The sequence below is a fragment of the Alligator sinensis genome, unplaced genomic scaffold, assembly GCF_000455745.1.
Source record: "Alligator sinensis unplaced genomic scaffold, ASM45574v1 scaffold637_1, whole genome shotgun sequence".
Lineage (NCBI taxonomy): Eukaryota > Metazoa > Chordata > Crocodylia > Alligatoridae > Alligator > Alligator sinensis.
Window position 1 is genome coordinate 864,542 of NW_005842368.1, and position 27,234 is coordinate 891,775.

Consider the following 27,234-nt stretch of genomic DNA (forward strand, 5'->3'; position numbering starts at 1 on the left):
GGCGAGTCACTGGTCCCACTGCAGCTACACTAGTTTGATTTTCTGTTGGTGGTAGCTCTAATGCAGATCAGGCCCCATCAACTGCTAATGCACTGGGGCTGCTAATCAAAGTGCCAACTGCACTAGCAGTTCCACCTCTATGACCTCTAGGAAAGCACAGCAAAATAGGCTAGTGTGGAGATCCACAGCATTTCTATGAAGACTTACAGTAATGCAGGGTGATGCGATACAGGGTACAACATGTGTTAACTATAGACACAGGGGGCCTAGAGTTAAGCTAGTTTAATTAGTTCCCCTCAGAGCACACCCATAAGGCTTTGGTTGTTCTCCTAGTGTCCTCCCGGGCCAAGGCTCTTCAAGAGCTATGTACAGCAATGGCTACAGGTACCACTGAGGGCAGACGTGCAGTACCTGGAGCAGGAGGCTTGCTGCAGAAGCTCTGCATCATCGCAATAACACTGCAGTACAATCCCCCAGTGAGGAAGAGCATGTGTTTGCTAAATCGCTTTGGGTACGTGTGCTGCCAAGTGCTTCTAATTCATAGATTGTAAAGGGCTGGAAGGGACCTCAAAAGATCATTGGGTCCATCCCCCCCTGCACCAGGCAGGAAAGACAACTGGGATCAAGTGACCCCAGCGAAGTGATCGTCCATCTCCTCTTGAAGATTTCCAGGGTAGGCAACTGCATCATGTCTGGAGGGAGCTTATCCCACAGTCTGGACACCCTGACTGTGAAGAGGTTTTTCCTAGAGTTGAGCTTGAATTGCGAACTTGCAGGAGTTTATGGCTATTACTCCTGGTTTTCCCCAAGGGTGCCTGGGTGAACAGGTGATCCCCAAGCTCTTGATGTATTCCCCTGATATAGTGGGAAGCTGCTACCAGGTCCCCTCTCAGCCTTCTCTTTTTTAGGCTAAAGAGTGCCAGGTCTCTCAACCTTTCCTTGTATGGCTTGCCACACAAGTCTCTGATCATATGGGTGGCTCTTCTCTGGACTCTCAAGTTTTTCCACGTCCTTAGTGAAGTGCGGCACCCAGAACTGGACGCAGTCCTCCAGCTGTGGTCTCACCATTGCTGAGTAGAGTGGAAGAATCACCTCCTTGGCTTTGCTGGAGATGCACGCCACAGTGTTGTTTGCCCTGATGGCTACAGCATCGCACTGCTAGCTCATGTTCATACTGTGGTCTATTATTACCCCCAGGTCCCTTTCAGTCGTGGTGCTAGTCAGTTTGGCGCCACCGAGCCTGTAAGTATGTTGGGGATTGCTCATCCCCAGATGGAGCACTTTACACTTCTCAATGATGAACTTCATCTGGTTCCGATCCGCCCAACTTGCCAGCCTGTCTAGGTCCGCCTGTATCTGTAGCCCATTTTCAAGCACGAACACACTCCCCCATAACTTGGTGTCGTCCGTGAACTTGGCAAGCGAGCTCTTAACCCCCACATCCAAATCATTGGTAAAGATGTTGTAAAGCACTGGACCAAGCACGGACCCCTGAGGGACACTTCTCACCAGGACGACACAGATGCATCCATGAGAACTCTCTGGGTCCGACCCCGCAGCCAGCTTCCTACCCACCTAACTGTCTTGCAGTTAAGCCCACAAACCTCCAATTTTCCCATGAGAACATCATGGGATACCAGATCAAAGGCCTTTTGGAAGTCTAGGTATACAATGCTGGCCTCCTCTCTCTCATCCAGGTGGCGAGTTACCTGGTCGTAGAAGGAGATGAGACTGGCAGGACAAGACCTGCCGAGGGGCAGAACAACCCCTGCCGCAATGAAGCCGTGCTGGCTCTTGTTCAGAATCCTACTCTAACAAGAAGCCCTTCTTGCCTGCACCCCCCTTTTTGTGCATTTCTTTTTCCTGCCAAGTACTGCCAGAGACGTAGCACACTCATTGCATGGGTGTGGCAAGACTCAGAGCAGGCCAGAAACCTGAAGTGGCTTCCTGTAGGAGAAAACTAGAAACTACATCTACATATCAATTAAGCTCAGTGTCACTAAAGAAAACAAAAGAACTAAAATATCCCCTTCAAAGACTGTAAATATATCCTGGTGCTAACCTAACTCACTGCCCCTAGTAGCCTTTGATCCTTACTACCTCAATATTGCATTTTTATATATTTCTCACAGTGCATTTTTATATTTCATCTGTCTCACATTTACCATGGCATTTTGTATTTTATATTTTATACTTTTAGACCTGTAAGGAATATACTCCCTGTAGAATGAAGTTACACTCTGGACCATTGTTAAAAACTGCATTGAAATTGTAATTGTAAAGTGATAAAATCTGCTATATTGGGCTGGTCCCTTGAGTGTATGATGATCAGTAGGTAATTACATGACAAAAGCCTAGCCAGAGGAACTTACCATTACAAAACTACTCTACAAGCCATTTTAGGCTAATCAAGCCAAGGAACCAATTCCTGGGACTGGTAGGTATACTGGCACCAGTGCTCTCACAATCACTACAGCAGCTACTGTGCACTATAGTGCATGGGTTTAAATAACATGGGTTTGAATGAGTGAGTGCATGTGCGTGCACGAGTGCATGCGCTAAGGTGACCAGTACCCTTTGTAACTCAAAGTTTGCATTTATGGTTTTATTGATAACTTCACATCCTGTACAATAAATCAGAATTTATTATGATCCCGTGAGTTGGTCCTTTGTAGCCAACACTACCTTCTGGCAAGCCTACTGCACACAGACTCTGCGATGAATCTTTTCCAGGATTTTCCCTGGGATAGAAGTTAGGCTAATTGGCCTATAGTTGCCCGGGTCTTCTCTCATCCCCTTCTGGTCTTCAGGGACTTCCCCTGAGCGCCACATGTTTTCAAAGAGTTTCGCCAGCGGTCCCGCAATGACTTTGGGCAGCTCCTTCAGCAGTCTCGGATGAAGCTCATCCAGTCCTGCTGACTTATACATGTCTAACTTTTCTAACTGATCACTGATCACTTCATAGCACTTGAGAATTTTCTCTAATTATTAATTAAATCCTTGAATACTCTACAGAAACTGACTGTGAAGAAGGGCATTTTGTCCCAAAGACCTACTCACTGTAAACTGAAACTTAACCTCCTACATGTTGCCACCTCCTATTTGTTGGGTTAACTTTTGATTACCTGGGCAAGAACTGGACACCTAGAAAGCAAAACCCGGTGTTAATTCACTACCGAGTTGCCAATTTGAGTAAGTCATGCATCTGATTGTCAATCTTGTATTCATCAACCAGGTCCCAATCCAGTGTTTCAGTGAAGGGCAAGGAAGAACGGTCATTCCCATCACATTACGAAGCAGTGAAGCAGCAAAAATGAGAAAATTATTTTCTTTGGCAGGTATTCAAACGCAATTTGGTGAACATGCAAAAACACAAAACAATGACATTCCTTCTTCAGCTTCAATAATGTTATGATCATTAAAGCTATCAGCTCTGCTACCAGCACAAATCAATAGCATTTACAGATATTTCAAAAGCTAGACAACAATCGTTTCTGTGAAGACTAATCATCGTTACCACCTGCCAAATAGGTTTCCTGCTTTGGCCGTAGAAAATCTCAAGCAATAATTCATCTATGCAGGCTGGTATATATGTACTTACGTTAGTATACGTTCTTCACACTCTTATCTCAAAAGAAACCTGTAGTATTTCCTCCCATAAGTAAATATTGAGAAGTAATAAATATGACAGAAAACCGAGGTGAAAAATCACCTTTTATGACTGCATGAACAGCAGGGATCGACTGAGAAAATAGATGAAAGTGGCAGAAAAAACAGCCACCATTATATAAATTTCAAAGAGCTGCTGATATGAAAAGTGGGGGAAAACTTCAAATACTTTGAAATCTGAACACTGTCAGACACCTATGGTCTGACTGAGGTGCACCCTGATGAAAGGGCAGCGGCTTACGTATCTTCTGAACTTTACCGAGACAAAAAAGTAAAATCAGCTCTGCAGAGATATATGGACACAAACCAACAAGCAGCCAACCTACGGGTAGGAGTTCAAGTTCTAGTGGCAAGGAAAAGACTACATATGCACGGAAGTCACTTAGTGAAAATAAATCAGATTTTAACAGCAAATGCTGTTTTCACAGCTACAAAAATTCTCCCAGAAGTCAGGGTATAAACAGATGCAGCACGTCTCCCAGGAAAAAGTCTTTTGTCTTAGGATCCTACAGAAGTCTAGGCCCACCGTCCTGCTTTACATACCTGCAAAGCAGGTGAGAAAAAAAAATGAGCTAACATTTTTCTGGGACAATGCCATGTTGATCTGAACATTTATGGAGGCTTATTCAAGTTCACTGCCAGTTACTCCAGGGACAAGCCCATCAGACCAGGTGCTTTCCCTGGCCACCTACTAGCAAAGGGGCAGCAATGCAGCTAGAAGCTGCTCCATGTGTAAAACATGTGCCTCTCCTCCTCCATCCTGGGTTTTGACTTTTATCCATCTAGGACCGTCTCGAATAAGATGCGTGTTTACAGCCAGAGAATCTACTTGTCCTCTTGAGAAAGGGAAAATTACCATTCAAATCTCTGCAAATAAAAGGAAGAAGAGAGAGGAAACCAGACTGAAAACTCTGGTATAAGCCACCTAACAAGAGGCGCTAGAACAAGAGTCAACCGTGTCTTACCTGGGAAGGGCACATGAAGACAATGCCTGTCACAAGCCAAATGGCCCCAGTCAGGAACAAGCCTTGTTTTCTTTAATCTACAGAAGAGTGTAACCTTCTGCGAAGCACTAATGCTATCAACATTACTACTACTACCATTTATAAAGAAAGACCTCAAATAACCATGGGAACTTCATCAGCAGCCCTTAGTAATTAGACTCGTAAAGCATAGGTTTTACAGTAGTAATACAGTTTCTCAAAAGAGACTTGTACCAGTTACTTTTCACTATCAGGGAGTAAAATTCACAAGGAGATTTAAAACTAGGACAACCTCTGGCTGTAACCATAAGTTTATACATGGTTTATTTTTTACCATGCCAAAATAGAGCTCATATTTTTCCTTCATATTCAAACAGGAACCTTTTTAAAAAACAGTTTTGCTTCAGAATAGATGTTACACAAATGCTTTCACAAGAATACAATGATGGCATGTTAAACAGATATTCCAGAACACAGCCATACTGCAAATAGAAAAAGGCACTGGAAAAAACTCAATTTGGATTTAAAAAATGCTCGGCAACCCACACAACATCTCCAGCTGAATTGTGAGGACCTGGGGCACTTTTACGCACGCTTCAGGAGTGGGGCAAGGGCGGTGCTTTAATTAGAGCGGCTCCAAGAGCCACTCTAATTAAAGCACTGTCGCATCTCCTGTATCAGTGTCCCTGTGCTTGAAAATGGCAGCGAGGGCACTTGCACTAAAGCTTGTTTGATGAGCTTTAGCTCAAAAGCCCCAGCCAACATTTTCAAGCGCAGGGACAGTGATACCCCAGACGCAGGTGTATCACTGGTGAACGCAGCAACTCCCATGTTCCAGCAAACTCAATTAATCAAGTCTGCTCGGACATGCTTGTCAAAGCAGCCTCGGCACTCACATATAAGCGCCCTTAGCGCTCTGAGAAATTAGATCCAACATGTCAAAGATTCAAGGTACTGGCACACTAAAACCAGTGGCCATTTATTAAATATCTCGCTTAACCCATCTCCCTCTGTCCTGGGGTAGACTCTGGGGTAATAGTTGCTTCTGGCTACTTGCACCCTTGGTTGAAATGTCCATGCCGTAGTTAGGTATTCAAAAGCTTTTTCTCAAGGAAACAACAAAATCTGGGGAAGAAAGGAGGCTCAGTGCCAAGTTACCCAAGTAAGGGCATCTAGAGAGAGAGCCACTCTAATTAAAGTGCCTCGAATGTCACGTGTATCAGTGTCCCCACTCTGAAAAACGGCAGTGGGGCTGCTTTAACTAAAGCTCATTGAATGGGCTTTAAATTAAAGCACCTCCATTGCTGTTTTTCAGCATGGGGACACTGATACATGTGACGCTGGAGTCTGCTGGAGTGTGGTAATTACCACGCTCCTGCAGTCTCAATTAACTGAGTCTGCTTCAACACGCTGCAATTACAGCATGCTGGAGCAGCCTCACTGCATGTGTATAGGTGCCCTAAGTGGCGACAGCTCACAGACAGCCACATAAAGACACTTGGTCAAAAAAATGAACTGACTACAAACATGAGTCGGGAAGCAATATCATAAGCGTAACGAGACACAGAGGGCCCACAATTCCTAAGGACGTCAGAGCTGCAGTCTCAGCCGCAGGTTCAGACTTTTAGGGCAGTGAACAAAAAGCCCCTTGGAAGCGGGACTGCAGGTTAGGGGGCTTAAAGCAGAACCAGCCCTGGATAATGACTCTTCTTGGAAATTATTCTCCTCCTGCCATGCAACAAAACAAACCAGCAAATAAACAGCATGACTTTTTACAGGAACTACATGGGTACACCAGTGTAACTGTCCACCCAGTGAGGATTGTACTGCTTTAACTATCCCAGTAAAGCTTATGCAGCACACTGTGTGCGTACAGACAATAACTTTCTATTATGCCCATCATCTATTTACTGCCAAGTTAGGTTCTCACACATGCAGGCTAACATGGACTTGCGGATCACCAGGTTGCATTCACTTTTCCACCTAGACTTGCTTTTCCCATTAGGAGAACAGGCAAAGGCTAGAACAAGCTTAAGATGCAGCATTATGGGGTTAAAATTAAAGGTGAAGGGCAGCTGTTTTGTTTTTAATAAACTGAGCTTAGGGCAGAGGAAAAAAGGGGCAGATGAGAGACCACAGTCCAGCCTAGGCACAGAGGGAAAGTGTATTCAAAATGCACTTTGTCCTTCAGAAGAATGCAGAGCATTTACAAATTACAAGCCAGATCCTGATAGGTGCTCAGCTCCCCAAAATACCAGCAACTCTAGAAGTACGAGGCGCTTAGACCTTCAGGGTTAGGCAGTGAGTCACAGTGGGAAACAAACATGATCAGCATTGCTGATGAGTCATGGATTATGGGAGAGGAGTAAAATGATTGAGAAAGGAAAAAAAAAAAATCAATTCTTATTTCCACTTGTACTTTATGCCTCTCTTACTTCATGTTACTGTTCTCCCTTTGGAAGGGCAAACGCAGCCATAAATTCTGACCCAGCTGCCTATTCCAGTGCCCAGAGATGGGTGCATTCCTGGAGCATGCAGAAAGCAGCAACACACAAACCATCTCGTAACAATACCTTCCCTCCCACAGCAGAAATGCTGTTCTCTTATCACCAACTCCCTATCCTCGTTTGATAAAGATCCAGGAATACTCTGAAATTTCCAAAGCTTTGCGCTCTCAAGAGAAAAATTAGAATTTCTCCACCTTGTGTATTCCTAACGACGGAAGAGTTCCTCGTGCTCTGCAATTCATTCGTTTGTTCCTCAAGTCACTTATTTTTCACAGAACCCGAGGTAAGTATTTTTACCTAGAACAGTCTCCGAGGACATAAATCACCCTGCCAACTGAGTGCTATATAAATGTTAAATGTATAGTAAGATCCATGTGCAGCAATTACTTATCTATTCTACGTAAAACATTTTTATGGAAGTCCAACGTCACTTCTCTCAGATCAGTCCAGGTGGGTGTTTGTTTGAAATAACAGCTCCATAATTTGCACAAAAAACTTCCAGATGGCAGTAAGTTTGCTTTTGGGCAAGCTTCCATTTGAGGAGCTTACCAAGGTACTGTGTTTGTTAAATCTGATACACAACTTCAAGTCAGCGTAACTCCTTTCAGGTAGGGAGATATTTAAATGCTTTAACAATATTTGCTACGTACAGCAAGACGCACACTAAATGAAGAACACTGACATTAAAAAGAAGGATCAGATAGGTAGGATGCATGGCTCCAAAGCTGAAATCTGACCAGGATAGTAGTACCAGCTCTTGCAAAAACAGGTTATTTTAGTGATTGCAAGCAGTCCAACCTCGAACCCTACCCACGGTACTGCATCCAAACAGCACAATCTCCCAAGCACTACACTTGGGCATTGATTTATTTCCTATTCAGGATAGAGTAGGGGAGGTGATGCGGGACCAGGGATGGAAGGCAAATGGGGTGTCCCTCAAGGGCCCATGCTTGGTCCAGTGCTTTTCAACATCTTTATCAATGATTTGGATGGGGAAGCAAAAAGCTCACTGGCCAAGTCTGCGGACGACACCAAGTTATGGGGCAGTGTGGTCACACCAGAAGATAGGCTGCAGATACAGGTGGACCTGGCCAGGCTCAAGAGTTGGGTGGACCGGAACCACATGAAGTTGAATGCTTCCAAGTGTAAGGTGCTTCATCTGGGGGCAAATAATCCCCAACATACCCAACGCTTAGGACGGAGCAATCCCACACACCAGTACAGGCTGGGGGCTGACTGGTTGGGCAGCAGCTCTGCAGAAAAGGACCTGGGGGTGACAGGAGACAAGAAGCTGAACAGGAGCCAGCAGTGTGCCCTTGTTGCCAAGAAGAGTAACGGCATCCTGGGCTGCATTGGTAGGAGCACTGCCAGCAGATCGAGGGAAGCAATTCTTCCCCTCTATTCAGCACTTGGCGAGGCCACATCTGGAGTCCTGTGTCCAGTTTTGGGCCCCCCACTACAGAAAGGATGTGGACAAGTTGGAGACAGTCCAGTGGAGAGCAACAAAAATGTTTAGGGGGCTGGGGGACATGACTCCTGAGGAAAGGCTGAGGGAAATGGGCTTATTTAGTCTGCAGAAGAGAAGACCGAGGGGGATTGAATAGCAGCCTTCACCTCCCTGCAGGGGGGTTGCAAAGAGGATGGAGCTGGGCTGTTCTCAGTGAGGGAAAAGGACAGAACAAGGAGCAATGGCTCAAGTTGCAGCAAGGGAAGTTTACGTGAGATATTAGAAAAAACTCTCTCACCAGGAGGGTAGTGAAGCACTGGAACGGACTCTCCAAAGAGGCTGTGGCATCTCCATCCTTGGAGGTTTTGAAGACCTGGGTAGACAAAACCTTGGCTAAGACAATCTAGTAGGGGATGGTCCTGCTGGGAGCAGGGGGTTGGACTAGATGTGCCCTCCTGAGATCCCTTCCCACCCTCATTTTCCATGATTCTATAAGATGATAGCAGTCTTCAAGTACTTGAAGGGCTGCCATCAAGGAAAACAGCTTCTCTCTCTTGCAGACAGTAGAACATGGACCAATAGCTTGAATTTGCAGCAAAGTAGATTTAAACTGGATATCAGGAAAAACTTCACTGTTAGAGCAGCGAGGCAGTGGAACAAATGCCTAGGGAAGTTGTGAACTCTCCATCACTGGAGGTGCTCAAGAAGTTGGACAACCACTGGTCAGGGATGATCCAGGCATAGCTACGCCTATGTTCTAGTCTAGGTATTTCCCATGCTCCTGGACTTTGCTGGTTGCCATATGAGGCTGGGGAGGAATTCCCTCCACTGCTACATGTGCTAGGGGTGTTTTATGCTTTCCTCAGAGGCACTGGGTGTTAGCTGGGGTCATGACAGGCCTGTACCAATACTCCTGCTGGGAATTAAACCCAGAGGTCCTGGCTACAGAGTCTTGTCCCTCAGTTCAGGGTCAGACTGATAGACATTAGGGGTGTGTGAAGAAGGCCCTATTCAATTCGGATTCAACCCGAATCAGTGACAGCGATTCAATTCATTGCTTTGGATCGCTGACCCTGATTTGATTCGGCCAAGACCGAATCTGAAGATTCGATGCCAATTCGGAGAATCAGCAGTTCAGACAGAGACAGCTTTAAATGTTTTATCTACATACCTCGAGGTACCCGCGCGGCATGTGAACACTGCAATAGCAGGGCAGATGGAGCATCCCATAGGAGCGCAGGGGGGTGCCCCCCCCGCACCCCCCCCAATGGCTTGGCAATCAGCCATGGGGGGAACCCGGGTGCTCCCCAGACCCAGGAGACACCAGTCACTGAGCCGGGGGGCTCAGGGGGCCCCCCAGCGCGCTCCCTGGCAGATCCAGAAGTGGACCGGAAATGTTTCTGGTCCTCTTCCAGGTCTGCTGCTGAGCACACTGGGAACCACACTGCACGTCTGTGGGACGCTCCATGCACCCCAGCATCGAAGCATTCACAAGCTGCCTGCTACCTAGAGGTATGTAGAAAAAACTAAAGCTGTGTCTATGTCCAAATTGCCGAATCTTTCCGTATCGATTTGGAGGGGTCCGATTCAATTCAGAGAGATTAAAGGGCCCTCTGATTCAATTCGGAGATTCGGCCACCGAATCAAGCGGAATCGAATCAGGGACTGACGCTTCGCACAGCCCTAACAGACACATTTTGGGCCAGGAAGGTATTTTACCCCATTGCCAGACTGGTATGGAGTGGGAGGGGAGGAAGTGGGGTTGCCTTCCTCTGCAGCAGGGGTGTGGACCTCTACCTGGTATCTCTTAAGTATATATTAACAACTTTTGTAGTAGAAGGACACTGGCTACCGTGGTCCCCCTGCCTTACCTGTGGCAAGTTTGAATGTGGTATTTTATGTTGCATCAGGGTTGACTAATTTTGCTAAGAGATTAGACATTGGATTTGTACAGGATAATATAGCTAGGGCTGATTCTGCCTCAAGCAGAGGTTTGGACTAGATGACTTCTGGGGGTGCCTATAAGCCCTACTTTTCTTCGATTCTATTATTCTAGGAGGCTCGAAAATAAACCACTATGGAATGAAAAAGCTAGCAAGGAGTAAAACTAAGGAGGTCCTGTGGACTCCGATACAGACTGCCATTTCGGGAAATATTAAAATGGAGATGAGTAAGGTAACTACGAAGGCATACAGTGCTAACATGAGTATTCCAGTGACATAAATCCATTAGACCTGTACCGGAGATGCACACATTACCATCACCGGGCTCATACAAAGATGGCATTTGAGGCTAGTAAAGAAAAAAAAAAAAAGAGAAACACTTTGCTCAAAGAAAGAAAGAAAGAAAAAGTTAATGTCCAAGTTCAGACAGACTGGGATCTGTCTTTCTCCCTTCTACAAGCCCCTGTTGCATGATTTTACTGAGAGAAGACAAAACTCAAGAAGCTGTTTTGAAACTTCTGAACTGCATAGTCCCTTGGTAATTAATCAGATCATTACTTAAGGTCCAAAGTCTCTGCGCAATTTTTTTAGGAAGAAAAAAAATATCAAATCCCTCTAGTCTTGTTTCCCTTGGAAAACAAGTGACTAGAGAGATCAAGGATACAGGTTACAACAGTCTGCAGCAATGAAAGGAAAACAATTGCATTTCCCACAACATAAAACAAGTAATAGTGGTAAAGAATTTAACTTGTTTATTTGAACCAGACTAGAGAGAGGTATGATTCCATGCTGGAGAAATGCTGAATCCTTATATACATAAGGAAAAATAAAATAAACTGGAAGCTCACTCTGAACATATCTAAATCTAAAGCAATAGCCTTGTATTACAACTGCCAGGTGTACAACTAGTACAGCTGCTAATATGAGGAGGTGAGCTAAGCATGAAAAGTGCATTTATGACCTAGCTAGAAGATACGCAACCTTCAACACTTCTGCCTTAGTCAGGAAGCGCAACTTGAACAATCCTAGCTTATTTGAAGTGAATTTTACATTGACGAACCCAGTTCATCCACCTTGTTCAGCCAACTCACTTAAATTGAATGTAGTTTATCCCTAAAAAGTCAGCTGGCCTCTTTGCTAAATAAACCAATTAGGATCTAGACAACAGACAGTTGTGCACTTGATCAAGCCCCCTCTGGAGATATCACAAGCCCAGTCTCCTCCGGGATTTAGTTGCAAAACAGAAAGGCTTGGTAGCCATGCTCTGAACCATGCCTGTCCAACTTCTAAGTGACTGGGGGCCGCACCAGCAGGGGCTCAATACCCACAGGCTGCACAAGGATGAGCCGCGGCCCCCCTGGCTGCATGCCCACCCCCAGCATCCCTGTACCACGCACCCGAGCCCCCTCTCACCGTTACACTGTGCCACCCCGCTGTACCGAGTGCCCACATGGGCACTACCTCCACCAGCACCACCACGGCTATTTTGCATAGCTCCAGGCTCACCCCCAGGCCTCCCCCATAGCTCCAGGCTAACCCCCAGCCACTCACAGCGTGCTGCTCCGCCTGCTAGGATGGGAGCAAGCACTGGAAGCCGGAGGAGGAAGGGGAGCCTGGAGACACCGGCTGCCCTTCAGCTGAAGCGATGAGGGGCGTGGCTGGAGCCCAGGGGCTGCAACATAATCCCTCATGGGCTGAGTGCCCCGTCCTCAACCATCCACTCTGGCTAGGGGGTAGAGCAATTAAGTCACATTTACACTCTGAATTAAAATTTTCACCTTCCATCCTTCCTCCCAAAGTTTATTCTTTTAGGACCACAGGAAAGTAGGGCTGGAAGGGACCTCACAATATCATTTAGTCCAGGCCCCTGCTCAAGGCAGGACTGTCCCTAACTAAAACATCCCAGGCAAGCCTCTGTCCAACCTGCTCCGGGTAGTTTCCAAGGATGGAGACTCCACAGCACCTCTCCACGGCCAGGTCCAGTGGTGGACCACCCTTAGTCAGAGAATTCCTCCTATTCTCCCACCTAAATCTCCAACCTGCAGTTTAAGGCCATTGCTCCTAGTCCTATCCCCTGCAGCCACAGAGAAAAGCTCATCGCCATCCTCTCTACAATCGTCCTTCAGGTATTTGAAGACTGCTATCAAAACCCCCGTCAGTCTTTTCTCCAAACTAAACAATCCTACTTCTTTCAGACTCTCATCGTAAGTCCTGCTTCCCAGGCCCCTGATCATTTTGGTTGCTCTGCACTGGACTCTTTCCAATCTGCCCATGTCCTTCTTAAAGTACAGGGCCCAAAACCGGATACAGCACACCAGGTAACATCTCATCAGTGCTGAATAGAGCGGAAGATTCATTTCCCTCAATCTGTAAGTCAGACTCCTGTTAATACAACCCAGAAGGCTGTTGGATTTTTCTTTTTTTTGCAACAAGAGCTCACTGTTGGCTCACACTTAGCTTATGGTCCATGGTTATCCCCAGGTCCTTCTGTGCAGTGCTGCAGCCCAGTCAGTCCTTCCCCAGTCTGCAGTTGTGCATGCAATTATTCCATCCTAACTGCAGGCCTTTACACATGTCCTTGTTGAATCTCATCTCATTAATTAAGGACCATTTCTCCAATCTATCCAGATCATTTTGGATCTTAGCCCTGCCCTCTGGAGTGTCCGCAATTCCAGCCAACTTGTTGTCATCCGAAATGTTGCTAATCACTTGATCCCATAATCCAAATCATTAACGAAGATATTAAACAATACCAGATCCTGGACAGACCCCTGAGAAACCCCACTTGATACCTCCTCTTAACTTGACGTTAAGGACTCCTCACCAAGTATGATGACCCAACCAGTTATGTACCAACCTTACAATACTTTCATCTAGTCTGTATTTCCTCAGCTTGTTAATAAGAACAGCATGGGAGACCGTGTCAAAAGCCTTGCTACCATCAAGGTATATCACATCCACTGTTCTCCCCCCATCCACAGAGCCTGTCACCTTATCATAGAAGGACATCAGGTTGGTCAGCCATGACTTGGTCTAGTGAATCCATGCTGGTTGTTCCTCATCACCTTGTTCTCCTCTAGGTGCTTCACAGCAGAGTCCTTGAGCACCTGCTCCATAATCTTTCCAGGTATCAAGGTCAGGTTGATTTGTCCTGGATCCTCCTCCTTCCCTTTCTTAAAGATGGGCACTCTATTTGCCCTTTTCTAATCATCTGGGATCTCACCCAACCACTGGGAGTTCTCAAGGCCAAGCCAGGGGCTCCAAAATGACCTCGGTTGGTTCCTTCAGTCCCTTGTGGTGCATCCCATCTAGCCCTCCTGACTTGAAAGCATCTGGCTTCTCTAAGTAATCCCTAATCTGTCCTTCCTCTCGTCTAAGCTGTTTGTCTCCTTTTGCACTCTTCATCTGGTAACTACCCCTTTTTGTGAAAACTAAAATAAACAAGACATGATGTAGTTCAATCTTCTCTGCAGCGTCGGTGACCAGATTACCTTCCGCGTTCTGGAAGGGAACCTGTGGTCTTCCTCCAATGCTTGACATACCTGTAGACTCCCTTTTAATTGCCTTTTATGTGCCCTGCCAGCTGCACCTCAAATTGGACCTTGGCCTTTCTAATTTTCTCCCTGCATGCCCGTGTGATTCTCATACCTCTTCCCTAGTACTATGAACCACATTGTTTAAGATTCCTTTTTGAGTTAAAACTGCTTGAAGAAAGAGATCGCTGTCTACCCAGGCCGGTCTCCCACTGCATTTACCATTCTTCTGTCTCATCGGGATAGCTTGGTCCTGTGCCCCTGAGAGAGACTCCTTTTTTCCTCAGACTTGCCTCCCAAGGGATCCTGCCCACCAGGTCCCTGAGACTGTTAAAGTTTTAATAAGTCACTAGCTAGAGCATTAGACCAAATGCAATTATATCTCCCTCTTTGCAGCTCGTCATTATGCAGTCTAATAAGGAAATGTTTTAGAGAGTTCTACTTGAGGAAAGGACCTGCAAATGAACCTTCAAATGTCTCATTTATCTACAAGACCAGGCCCTATGAAACCTGCACTTCCAAACAAATTGACTGGTTTTCCCAGTTTGCTTGCGATTATAATGCTCTGTCTATTCCATTGGGAAACATCAGCATAGCGCCCCTGCCCCAAATAGGGAAAAAAATCCATAGTATTTGCTGCCCTCCAGAGGAAACACAGAAGAAGGAAAAACCTGGAGCTCTAAAACAGAGAGAGAGAGATGTGGGCTGTCTTTCTACAAAAGGATGAATGACTTTTACAGTCATTTTCACTGCAGATGTCAAAGCGCACCTACTACATTTACTCCAGGTTTTCACTTATATGTTAGCAACCTTTAGTTTAACATGTTACATAGGTAAGTATTCACAGTTCACTGATAAATACCACACAGTCCTAACAGCCCTACAAAAGCATTAGGGATCCTCAAAGGCTATGTTTCTTCTCCTAATTTATAAATCAATCTGCTGGAAAGTTATACATCAAATCAACCTGTACAACCTTAAGCAAGTCACTTAGTCTCTGTTCCTCATGTCCGTCAGAACAAGGAAGTTCTGGAGGTAAATATCTTCATGTTTCCAAGGTTCTCAGAAGCTACGATAGTTGCCGCTATCCCAGGGTGAAATGACCCTCTAAAGGGGGCAGGGGTTTAAATGGTCCCTTCACCTGGCTTAGTCCACTTTCCAGGCGAATAGGAAAAGTCCCAGGATGACATGATTGTAAGCTGTGACTCAGAAACCAAACTGTGTGGCATAAAAGAAAGCAAGACCCAACGGCCTGGAAGCCCATCAGACTAGAAAGGTTGCACCTTTCCTAAATCAAGAATGTGACTAATTTGAATGAATTTAAATCAACGCTTAGTGGACTTCGCCTCATGATGCTAAAGGAAGTAACTGGAATCTCAAAAGACACTGGAAATAATATCTGCACAACTCTGGTATGACAGGTAAGGTCCCAGAGTACTGGGATGTAAATGTGATGGAGTAAATGGAGTGAATGGAGTAAATGTGATGCCCACTTTCACAAAAAAAAAAAAAAAAAAAGAAAAGAGAATACGGCAAATTAAGACCACTCAGTCTGACTCATTACCTGGGAAGTTCCTGAATCATCTTATAAAACAGTCAGTTTGTAAGTACAAAGGGGAGGAAGAGCCAACACACATTTGCTGAGAACAAAGTGAGCCAAACCAACTTGATTCTTCCTTTGACAAACTCATGAATTTAACACATCAGGGGAATGCAGAGGACATAATATGACAGACCTACATGCCATTCTCATATGTAAGTGGGAACAACATCAGTTAAACAGAATTACTAAGCAGGTGGAGAATATAACTGGCTGAACAACCTCAAGCAACGAATAAGTGTTAATGGATAGAGTCTGACTGGTAGGAGGTCTCAAGTGATCCACAGTCCTCTGGTCTGAGTCCTGTACTGTTAAATCCTTTATCAATAGACACAGAAGCACAGAGTGAGAGTATACAGATAACATTTACAGGTGACAAAGCTGGTCATGGTTGCAAACGCTTTGGAGGACAGGATTAAAATGAAAAGGGATCTTGATAAATTGGAGTGCTGGGCTAAAGATCACAAAATTAAATTCAGAGGCAAGCCACAGAGATGCTGCCCTATGGAATAACCAAATGCACAATTATACAACATGCTAAGAAAACTGTCCAGCAGTAGCACTGCCAAGCAGGATCTGGAAGTTATGTGGGATCACAAACTCAACGTGCATCACCAGCATAGAGGATGTTTGCCTACCCCCTTCACTTGCATTCAGAGGATCTCGGAGGTAGGAAGTAAACTTCTAGAGATACGGTTTGTGTATGGAATTTATATTAGGGAGCGGACAAAGAGCACACAAATTGATCTGCAGTAACCGTTTTGTTTGTCCACTGCTATCCCACAGTAAGTGCTGCTCAACTGCAGTAACTCAGCCCTGCATCAGTCTGGGGTAAGATGCCAGGTAACTTACATTTCCCATGCGATTGGAATAAAGTGTTAAAGCTGAACAGTGGTAAATTGCCTTCCCTTAAGAGAAAGGAAACACAAATACACAAACTATTTGTCTAACCTTGCCCTTAAGCTGTTTTATTTGGAAGAAATAAAACTTAAAACGGAGGAGGAAAGGCAAATGAAATCTTGTGGCTGCTCAGAGCTCTTTGACGTACTAGCCAGCAACCTTGACAGTCACAGGCAAAACAGAAATACTGACACAGGATTCTTTAATCAATAGAGATCTAAAGGTTAGGAATAACCAGTGCCAGTCAATACTGTTTTACAGAAAATAGGCCTCATCCAATAATATTACATTCTCCAATTGGTTTTATAAGTTTGATTAAGTAAGGCTGATTAAGTAATTGTACAGACAGACTTTTGTAAGGCATTTTTTGACTTGGTATCACCTGACAATGTTGTTGAAAAATTACCATTATGCAAAAAAAATCAATGAAGAACATACACAATGTATTAAGAACTTGCTACCTAAAAGTTTTCATATTAGTCATCAATGAAGAATCATCATTGAATGGGGGTGTTTCTGCAAGGGCACTGCAAAAAAATTCTTGGGACATTTACCATTAATGACCTTGGCACAAAGAAGAAGGGTATGCTAATGAAATCTGCTGCTGCCACAAAGATGTAAGGCATCATCAACACAGAAGAGCTGTCAAACTAACATACAGAAAGCACTGGATGACATCAAGGACATGAGTAACAGAAATGAAATAAAATTTAATAGGATGCAATACAATATACCACTTAGGGAGCAATAAAAAAAATTTCCGCTATACACTAAGGGATCGGTTGACTCATACTCACAGGAGAGTATGAGCCATCAAAGTGAAGTGGCTGTGAAAAGGGCAATCCTAAATTTTATCAGGATAGGCATTTCCAGTACCAATAGAAAAATATTAATTCCCTTGTATGATGCAACAATGAGACCTTGTCCGGAATACTGTGTAATATTCCAGTCACCGATATTCAAGACGCACTAATTTAAACTGGAACTGGTGCAGAGGGCTATTACAATAACCAAGGGAATAGAGGACCTTTTTGAAAAGGCAAAGGAGTTTAGCCTACTTAGACTACCAAAAGAATGGCTGAAATTGGACTCTGCTGTTCTCTATAAAACAATGAGGGGTGAGCGGTTATTTAAAATGAAACACGCTGCTGGCACAAGATCAGATAAGTACAAACTGGCCATGAATAAACTGAAGGAATTTGAAGACTCTCTAACCATCTGAGCAGCAATAGTACAGAACAGCCCTCCTGCCTGCAGAGGACAACAGCAGCATAACTAATAGGAAGCTTGATAAGTTTATGTGAGTTATTATATGTCTAAAACACAAGGGAGAAGACTCTGGCCTAGGAGGTTCCTTCCAGTCCTACATTCCTACTGATATGACACTAAGCCAGACTGCTACTACTGAACACTTTCATCAGTGATCTGGAAGTAAATAACATCACTGTTGATGAAACCTTACAGATGACAGAGTGGTTTGGCAAAGAACAGCGAATAATGGGAGGGTAGTCATACGATCAGGATCACTTGGAAGTGCTCAAGCAAACAGCATTCAGCAGAAGCAAATGGAAAGTTATATATCTAGGAACAGTGATGCAGTCACACCTCCAGAATTTTGTATTGTGTCCTGGAAAAAAAAAAAGGACTGTAAAAAGGATCTAGGAGGTCACAGTAGCAAGCAGCTGAATATGAGCTCCCAGTGCAATGCTGTGGCAGAAAAGACTAATGTGATCTTTGGTTAGTCAGCTGGCAATTTACTTCTGTAAATGCTATCAGGGAAATCAATACCAGAAAACTGGAAGACACAGGGAATAATAGTGAAGATGGTGCACACAATTTCCAGAAAAATTATTTGAAGGCTGAAGAAAATGTCTTGCAGTGAGAAACTGGAAGAGGTGACACAGCTTTCCTTATCAAAAAGCCAACTGAGGAGAAAATTTGTCTGTATACATCTCCACATGAAAAAAAAAATTACCGGATAATATAGAGCCTTTTAATTTAGCACAAAAAGGCACAGCAAGAATCAGTGGCTGGAAGCTTGGCTAGAATCTGATACCAAAAATTCAAATCAGAAACGAGCACTTTTCTTTGCTTTTACATTGAAGTTAATAAATCATTGGAGTGAGCTTGCTAAGGTCCAGAGACTAGATGGCTTTCCTGCACTGAGCTAGCAATGTGTTTTACAGAAGCTTATCTTCAGGGAAGCAAAGTAAAATATAATGGCCCATGATATAGAGGAGGTCAGACTACAGGATCTAATGTTCCCTTTGGACGTTACAATGAAATACTGTTACAGAAGGAACATTCATACACAGGATGCATTTAGGATTGCCTCTAGAAGAGGAGTCCTGTGTCGCTGAAGTCTCCTGAACTGCAAGAAGTTGTCTTCGCAGTGCCATGATTGCAGCACGGTGAAACCGAGAGCCGATACAAATGTTCTCAAAACTCTGCTTTTGTTCCCTGTTGAAAGAGGCACGACAGCCATATCTTGCCTGCAGTGCACCCCTAGCAAGAGCTGAGATTAATTAAACACAGCTTTCTTAACCATCCAGTCTATCTTCCTCAAAACCCCAACGCATTCAGTCCCCACAAAATCATGCATCAAGGGAAAAGGAAAGTAATATAGTTTTGAGGCTGCTGACAATTCAGTGCATCAGCACTAAGGGGAAAGGGCCTGAATCTGCAAGACTCCTTTAAGAATAAATGTTGTGTTGACTCAACCTCTCAGTATGTGCATGAGATTTTCCTCAGTGACCACCTGCAGGCCACCCTCCCTTTAAAGAGGTAACATGGAAACCTATTTATATGATTCAGAAACTAAATTAAGAATATGTTTGTTCCTTTGCTTCCCCAGAAGAGTCATTATTTAAATCTGATCTCTTAATAAGTTGCATACTGTATTTTCTCACATAAAACACTTTCTTTCCAAAAACCAGGTACTGGAAATCGGGGCATGCATTACAAATGAGGACACACAGCAGAGACAGTTTCTGCTGCTTAAGCTTCTTCCAGACAAAAACAAAAGTAACTCTACACATGATCAATAGAAAGCAGAACACTAAGCAGGCTTGACCCCCAGCTGCTGCTGCTACTCAGTTGGTTTTTTCCCTTCATTCTGCCTTTCAAAAAACCAATGTGCGTACCTTATTCTCAAACGTGTTGTATACGAGATAATATGGTATTTTATTTTATATTTTTAAAAAGAGTCGTTGCTATTAACTCCTCTGTGGACACAACAAAAGGTTTGGGGTTTCTGAGGGTAAAGAACAGACTAAACTCCAAAGCAAGGAACGTTTGATTGATACAATGTCTATTTCTACACAGCCGGGCACATTTTATGGCAAACGTTTTCCATCTTGGGCACCCACTCCTGGATCATTCAGCCTGTGATTAAGCACATTACCAGCGGCCTTGTTTTCTACCAGTAGAGGTTGTGGGTGCTCAGCACCACTGAAACTGAAGACATTTTTAGCATGTGTCTAAGTATTTTTGGATTTCTATTTTTAAACAAACATGTTAGAAAATGCGGTCCTGAATTTTTGTATTCAATATGTGATTTTTGACACCACTTGAAGGACTTATCTAAAAAATAAGTGCTTAGGACTTCAGAGCTGCTCACCTGACAGCCTCAGCTACGTTGTTGGAAGTGTGCCCCGATAAAGCATCGTGCAGATTTCGGATGAAGTAGTCTCTATAGTCTTCAGGAAGGGCCATGAATGTTCCTCCCATCACAATGAACTCCACTTTATCCACACTGTGGCCCAGCTGCTTCAGCTGGAAAAAAATAAATACATAAATACCAGAAGGTTACTTGTTGCTAAATTGTTAGAGAGTCGCAAGAAAAGTTTCAACTCCGAAATGAAGTGTATAATTAATTCCTCTTCAATACCAAGTTTTCATATTTTCCAGTTATAATGCCAAATCAATAATACATCAAAAGCAACAGTTTTGCTATAAATTTACCATGATATAAAAACGATCCTTCTACTGAAAGAGCATAAGGAGGACAATCTAAAAAGCACCAGTTCCAAGCAGCATTTAAGATAGCATCTTAAGATCCTACATTAGTAATCAGAGACTAATTAATTAACATTACATAATTACTAACGTAGGATCATTAGTAATTAGGAATGATTTTAAATTAATATTAATTAGATCCTACATTAGTAATTAGATACTAATTAGCATATTACTAATGTAAATCAAAGTTTAAAATTGATCATAATCTGGGTTTAGAAGAACTAAATCTTGTGAACAACTGGATCCTACAACTTACTGCACTGACAAATGAACAATGAGACAGAAAATGGGGGGGGGTTGGAGAAAATGCAGTGCGTGGGTGTGTGTATTTTGTGGAATAGGTCCACATCCCATTGTCTTGAATAAACGAAATTTCCCCCCCTAACCTGCAGTTTCTGCCCCCAAGCACCAGAAGCTACTACAGGGTAGCAAATGGCCATTTCTATTCCTCCTTTCTCTTCTCTTCTTCCTTGGATAGCAATTTCACCTCTTTTCCCATCAGAAGGGAAAGAAGAAGCATCTGAAGAGACAAGAAAAGAGGTGGGAAGAGGAACCTCAAAGGAAATAAGAAAGAGAGAAATAGAAGAAATTCTACAGTCAGGGAAAGAAACAGACAATAAGAGCCACTAGAGTTTGATCCCAAGTCCATTTGCTATTATTGAAGACTAATGATCAAGAGCTGGATGGGAACAGCCATAGGAAAAGGTGTGCAGATTTTAGGATGTTTTTCTAAAATGCTAAGTGTTTGATGTTGTTATAGGAACAGTTCACATAAAGCAAGAATAACAATAGCATTCTGATATGTCATCATTCCAATTTGCAAATTTACAAAAGCATAAAATCATCACATATAAAAAAAAAATCCAATATAGGGAACAGGAAACATTGGATTTTGTGGCTTCAACAATATCTTCAGGATAATTATTTTGAGGCCCTAATAATTAATAAGATCTTTTTTTTCCTTTTTAAAAAAACCTGAAATTTTAACAAAAAGAACAAGATGCCATTCAAAAGCTCTCTCTTTCTACGCCTCCCCCCATTCCTCAACATAACTGCCCTATATAAAAAATACTCTTTTCATTATGCCTTTCATTTTCACAAAACTCAGTGTTGTCCCTAGCATTGCAAATCATTACCTGTTCAACTCGATGCCTCGCCTGGAGATAAGGGTCATACCTGGCACGAATGGCCCTCATTGATGTTGGCTATGAAAAACAAAGAGGTTCATTTTTAAAGCTTATTTTTAACACAGAAGAAGAAAACAGAAATGTGTAAATCTTTAGCAAGTGGCTTCAAACTTCACAGACATCTAGTTATTAAAAATTCAAACTCTTAGGGCCTATCTAGTTGTAGTTTGCTAAAATTTAGCACATTTAAATCCAGTTTCTTAAACTGATGTTTTGTCCTGATGATGTCATCTGATTGAAAAAAAAGTTTGCCTTTAAATACTTTCTCCAGAAAAGGGCGAAGCAGAAATTCTCAATGAATGCAGCAACATGGTACCGGTCCTGATATTTTATTACTTTCTTTCCTCTAGGCTGACTTTAGTCCTTTTTCTCCCACAGTTCTTCCCGTGTAAGGAATGACATCTTCTCACTCTCAGAAGAAAGAATGCACTAGCTTATGAAGTGAAAAACCGCAGAGCTTGTTATGACCTATTACTAATATCACAGGAAAGTTATAGTCTCCTTTCCATTTTATAATGCACCCCATGCTCTCCATACCTTTCACGTTGCAAGCCCCTTGGGACAGGTATGACCGTTTTATCTTGTATGGTGTCAAACCCTCTCAGTGCTAAATAAATACATAAACTCCTGTTTCCAAGTAAGCATGAATAGGAAAGTTCTAGTTAAATAATCTCTATTTGGCACCAATTACTGGGTAACAAATTACTCAATCACTGAATACAGTGTATTAGCAAACAAACAAAATTAACAACCCAGGGACACTATATCCATGTCTACTTAGGTTTTATTTCTTTAGAGACGGACACATTACTTTAGTTTAGTTTGACACTTCATAACGCACTAGAAGATACAGTGAAACATATTTTATCAATATAATAGTCTTGGTAATTCAGTTTCTCACTATGGCACTGCTATTAAAATTTTGCAAGGCAGCAGGAGAGAAAGACATTCTGCGCTACACTGCATGTAAATTAGTGTGGCCTCGCTGCAAATACAGAAACATATTCGCAATATATGAAGTGGGGTTTGTCCAGAGGCATTAAATCAAGTGAGTTATTTCAAAGGTGAATCTTCTTGTTTTACTTTGAGATTTAAAATGCTTCAAGATCCCATTTTTAAACAGAACCATATGCGAGTTTCCACTGAGCCATTTTCATGGCCCACTGTGAGGCAAACAAATCACGCTGGCACTGGATGTCAAAGTTCAAAAGCATTTGAGAACAAGACAAAGAAGAAAACTAATCCATCTCAAAATAAAAAGAATGAAATTAAAAGGAAGACAAAGTTATCTTGAGCTTTTGAAAGATAGTGCAGGAAGTGTGAAAGATGCCAACAAAGTAGTCTAGAGAGAAAACAAATGTTAGAACTAATTCAAGTCTCCCAATGTAAAGAATGTCTTATAACATGGAAGGGTCCCCCTGGCTCCCTCCCCAATTCTTGCTACAAAGGAGAAGTACATGTTTAAAGAAAAAAAACTCCATAAAAATAAAAAGGAGCCTGTGTCCCTATTTCAAAGACAAATTGTGACACTACAGCACAACAGACAGTCACATTCAAGGCAGTACCTCATATCCAGTGTAAGACTGTGTTGAATATTCAAAATCAGAATCAGGCCCACCGGGGCAGTACCTGCAAATATAAAAAATGAAATAAAATAAAAATGAGGAGTTAGAGAAAACTTACACCCATGAGAAAGATAAAATAACAAAAAGGGTCTTTCAGTTTATCTGAGACTATTAAAGCTGCATTAGGCTACGATTTAAACACATAGACATTGACTTAAATGATTTGAAGAGGGGTGGAAATAGAGGAAAATTATAAGAAATCTAGACCTATCAAATGATTAGTTTAGGTGGACACAACTTTATACATTTCTACTTAAAAAAAGAAAAAAGAACAGCAAATGCATTCCATAATCCTGACATTTCAAATAAACCGAGAACGGCAGCCAGCTGCGTTTATCTGAAGTCAGGCAGAAAGCAGGTGGATTTACACCTCAGACTAACCAAATCAGAGATGTGTAGCTTCAGCTTTTGTGGGTCCCAGCTCTCTGATGAAATAAGCTCAGGCTCATGAAAGCTTATGCTATTTATCTCCCATTTCAAATAAGCCACATTTTTCATTTCAGAAAAACAGGTCTACAGGGTTGAACTAGAACAATTATTAAAAATGCAAGGCAAACGTGCAAACAATTCTAAACACGTAAAAGAATGAAATATTTTCCAAGCCTCAACATTTAAATAAGCTATCTTCTATCTAGAAAATGAAAATGACAGTTCCCAGTTTCAATTTCCACCAAACATTTAGGATGTCACATTTATACAAACATATAAATAGATATGACATCCAGTTACAGAAATATGCCTTTCACTCCCATCTATCGTTACAATTTTAATTATCTAAATATTGGAAAACCACACTGTATGCGTCATTCCATGAATTCTCAGACATATTGTTTAGTCAGCCAACATTCGAGCCATCCAAGGGTATTCATGCTGGACAATGATGCAGTAGCTGAATGTGAATTCCTACTACTAAACCCAAAGACTTTTCCTAAATTCATCTCTAAGACCAAGCATGCAGTTGGATTACCGAGTATCCTAGCATTGCCTAGTCAGGAAAGGCCTGGTACATTAGCTGCCTTCCACAGGAAATAGGTAACTCAAAGGAACACTGGTTCCTGTTTGTTCCAAATTATCTGCAGTTTACTTCTCAGGATTACAAGTTTCATGGTTAATTCAAAGTCCAAAGGTGACCTGTCACAGGAGTGTGGGAATTCCCTCAATTCTTGTAGTACATGTTGCACACCCCAACCACCAAGCTAACAGAGCAGTCATCATGCTACTAATTTACATGCAAAATCTTGACATTCCAAGCGACTAAAAATACCATCCAAATCAAAAAACATCTTTCACAGACGAACCTATGAACTTCACTTCATCAATCAATCTACTGGATACAAAAAATCATGGACTAAATATAGACCCTGGATTTATGACCCATTATAACAGAAGCAGGCAAAATACGGCCTGCAGGCTGAATCCAGCCTGCCAGGCCATTCTATCCAGCCTACAGGGCCCCTAAAAATTGAGAAAATTAATATTTATCTGCTCCTGGCTACCTGTCAAAGCTGACAGGAGACAAAGGCAGTAGGACCCAGGGGGAGCTGGCAGGAGCAAGCAACAAGGAGCAGGGGTACATGCCCATATGTGTGTGTAGTGAGGGGGCACAGAGTGCGTGTGCATGTGTAGTGAGCGGGCACAGAGTGTGCTCCCCAGATCTGTGCACAGGGTGAGGGCGGGCTGCCACTGGGGCCGGTGGCGGGGGCTGGGCCAGGGCTGCGCTCGGGCCAGGCGGCAGCAGCACTGGGAGGAGCACAGCCCCAAACTAAACCTACCTCCAGGAAGAGCCTGGCACTGCCCCCGGGCCCACTCTGCAGCAATAGCCCACCTTTGCCCCATGCACAGATCCGGGGAGCCACACGCCCTCCTGTACCTCCCCAGGGGGTTTACACAGTGGCAGGAGCCACATCACCCGGGCAAGCTGCTTGCGGCTCTGTCCAGCGCCTATTCCTGTTCCAGCCCCACTTCCTTCCTCACCACAGGGGCCTCAATCTGCCACCCTCCCCCCCAAACAGACTTACCAGCCAGACACTGCTCTCCAAGTTGCCAGGCTGCATATTGGTAAGTGTAGCAGCAAGAGCCAACCCCCAACTCCTCCCGGATCCCCCAAACGAGCTGCTCAGAGCTCTGTCCCATGCCCTGCTCCACCCCGGCTGGGCAACACCTGCCCCTGCTCCAGCCCCACTCCCTCCCTCACCACAGGGGACCTCAATCTGCACCCCCACCATGCCTCTTCCCTCCCCCCCGCCCCTTCCCCACAACAGACTTACCAGCCAGACACTGCTGTCCAAGCTGCCGGGCTGGCTGCAGGCAGGCTGCCGGCAGGCTGCAGCTGTACGCATGCACATGGCATTTACTGGCAACATTAATCGACCACATCAGGCAAAAAAAGCCAACCGCCAATAATGTCAATTTTCTTTTTATCGGTGCCAATATGATATGGACTGATGTATTTAGGTGGACCTCTATGCCTAACATCTGACTCCCCAGGTAAACCCTCCTTTTTACCAGCTACAGTAAAATCTCCAGTAACCGGCACCTTACAAGCTGGCATGCTCTGTTAACTGGCATGCCAGCTTGTAAGGAAAAGTGAAACCGGAAGAGCCCACCATGGCACTTCCAGGTTCTCCAAGCCCCCATGGCCCAGGACAAAGCGGCCTGCATTGCTGAGCCCCCATGGCCTGGGGGCATAACAGGCTACGTGGGGCCCACCTCCCTGTCCCACAGGAGGGGTGGCGACATCCTGGACACGGCGGGAGAAGCGGTGGCCAGAACAGGCAAGGACACCTGTTCGGGCTGCTCAATTAACTGGCATATTTTGTTATCCGGCATCCCCCATTCTCAGGGGATGCCAGATAACAGAGCTTTTACTGTACTTTTATTCCCTTCCCCTCACCTATTGACCAACCCAATTTACATTTTAAATGACTAGCCTTCTTGCATATGTACTGGCCTCTGGGTGCTTTACTACTCCGTTCAGGAAGATCACAGACCAACTGCAGACACTTCCTCTGCCTGACGAAGGGTAATTGTACCAGAAAGCTTGCAAAGAAGAATGTTTCCAATTATCTGAGTTGGTCTAATAAAAGATATTGGATTTACCCAAAGAGCTTTGTATGCCTTGAATCAAAATACATTGCTGATCCTTCTCTTTGTCTCTCCAGTAAACTCTGCTTGCACACCTCCACTTGCATCAACAGCAATAACAAAGACTTGACAGGCCAAATTAAACCCTTGGTTAAACTGATACAACCTGAATCCATTTGTATGCATCAAATTCAAGTAACTGAAATGTCTCAAATAGAACAGCAACAACACACTAAAAGATCTTTCAGAGAAAAAAAGGCAGAATTTAATCTCTGAAGCCAGAAGGCACAACTTTAAATACACTCAGAGAGCAGAACTCAATATCCGAGAAGGTATCTACACTGAACAACGTTTTTAAAGAACACGACTGTACCAAAAATTAATTTTTTTGTTTTCTAAATTTCCTGAAACATCCACTTTCACTCAGATTTCCAGACCTGTGGATATAAGATCACAGCATGCACTGAGCTAGTGAAGACGTACTGATGACAGAATACTACCCCCTCGGAGACGCCAAGTGCCAGTTTTTACTATAAATATGTGCTGTTGTAAGGGTACGACTATTTCATTTCCCAATTAAGTATAAATATTTAATTCAGTTCCTGAAAATCTCTCACTTTCCTAACTCTCACTACCCTCATGTTTTTTCCCCTCAAAGTTTGTTCACAGGTGTGGCGGTGCACCTTTGGTGCCCACCACTTTAAGGGACTTGAGCAGGTGAGAGCAGAGACAATCA

The 27,234-nt window shown here is 43.6% G+C and overlaps 1 protein-coding gene across 1 annotated transcript in view; it reads right to left on the reverse strand.

Moving 5' to 3' along the window:
- The window catches only part of ELP3 (elongator acetyltransferase complex subunit 3), a 127,707-nt gene that overhangs the window by 93,691 nt on the left and 6,782 nt on the right, over nt 1-27,234 (reverse strand). Inside the window, exons 5-7 of the mRNA XM_006029257.3 lie at nt 23,355-23,418; nt 21,739-21,807; nt 20,202-20,356 (exon numbers count right to left, since the gene is read on the reverse strand). Of these exons, the coding sequence (XP_006029319.1) occupies nt 20,202-20,356; nt 21,739-21,807; nt 23,355-23,418 (288 nt within the window). The remainder of the gene's footprint in view (nt 1-20,201; nt 20,357-21,738; nt 21,808-23,354; nt 23,419-27,234) is intronic.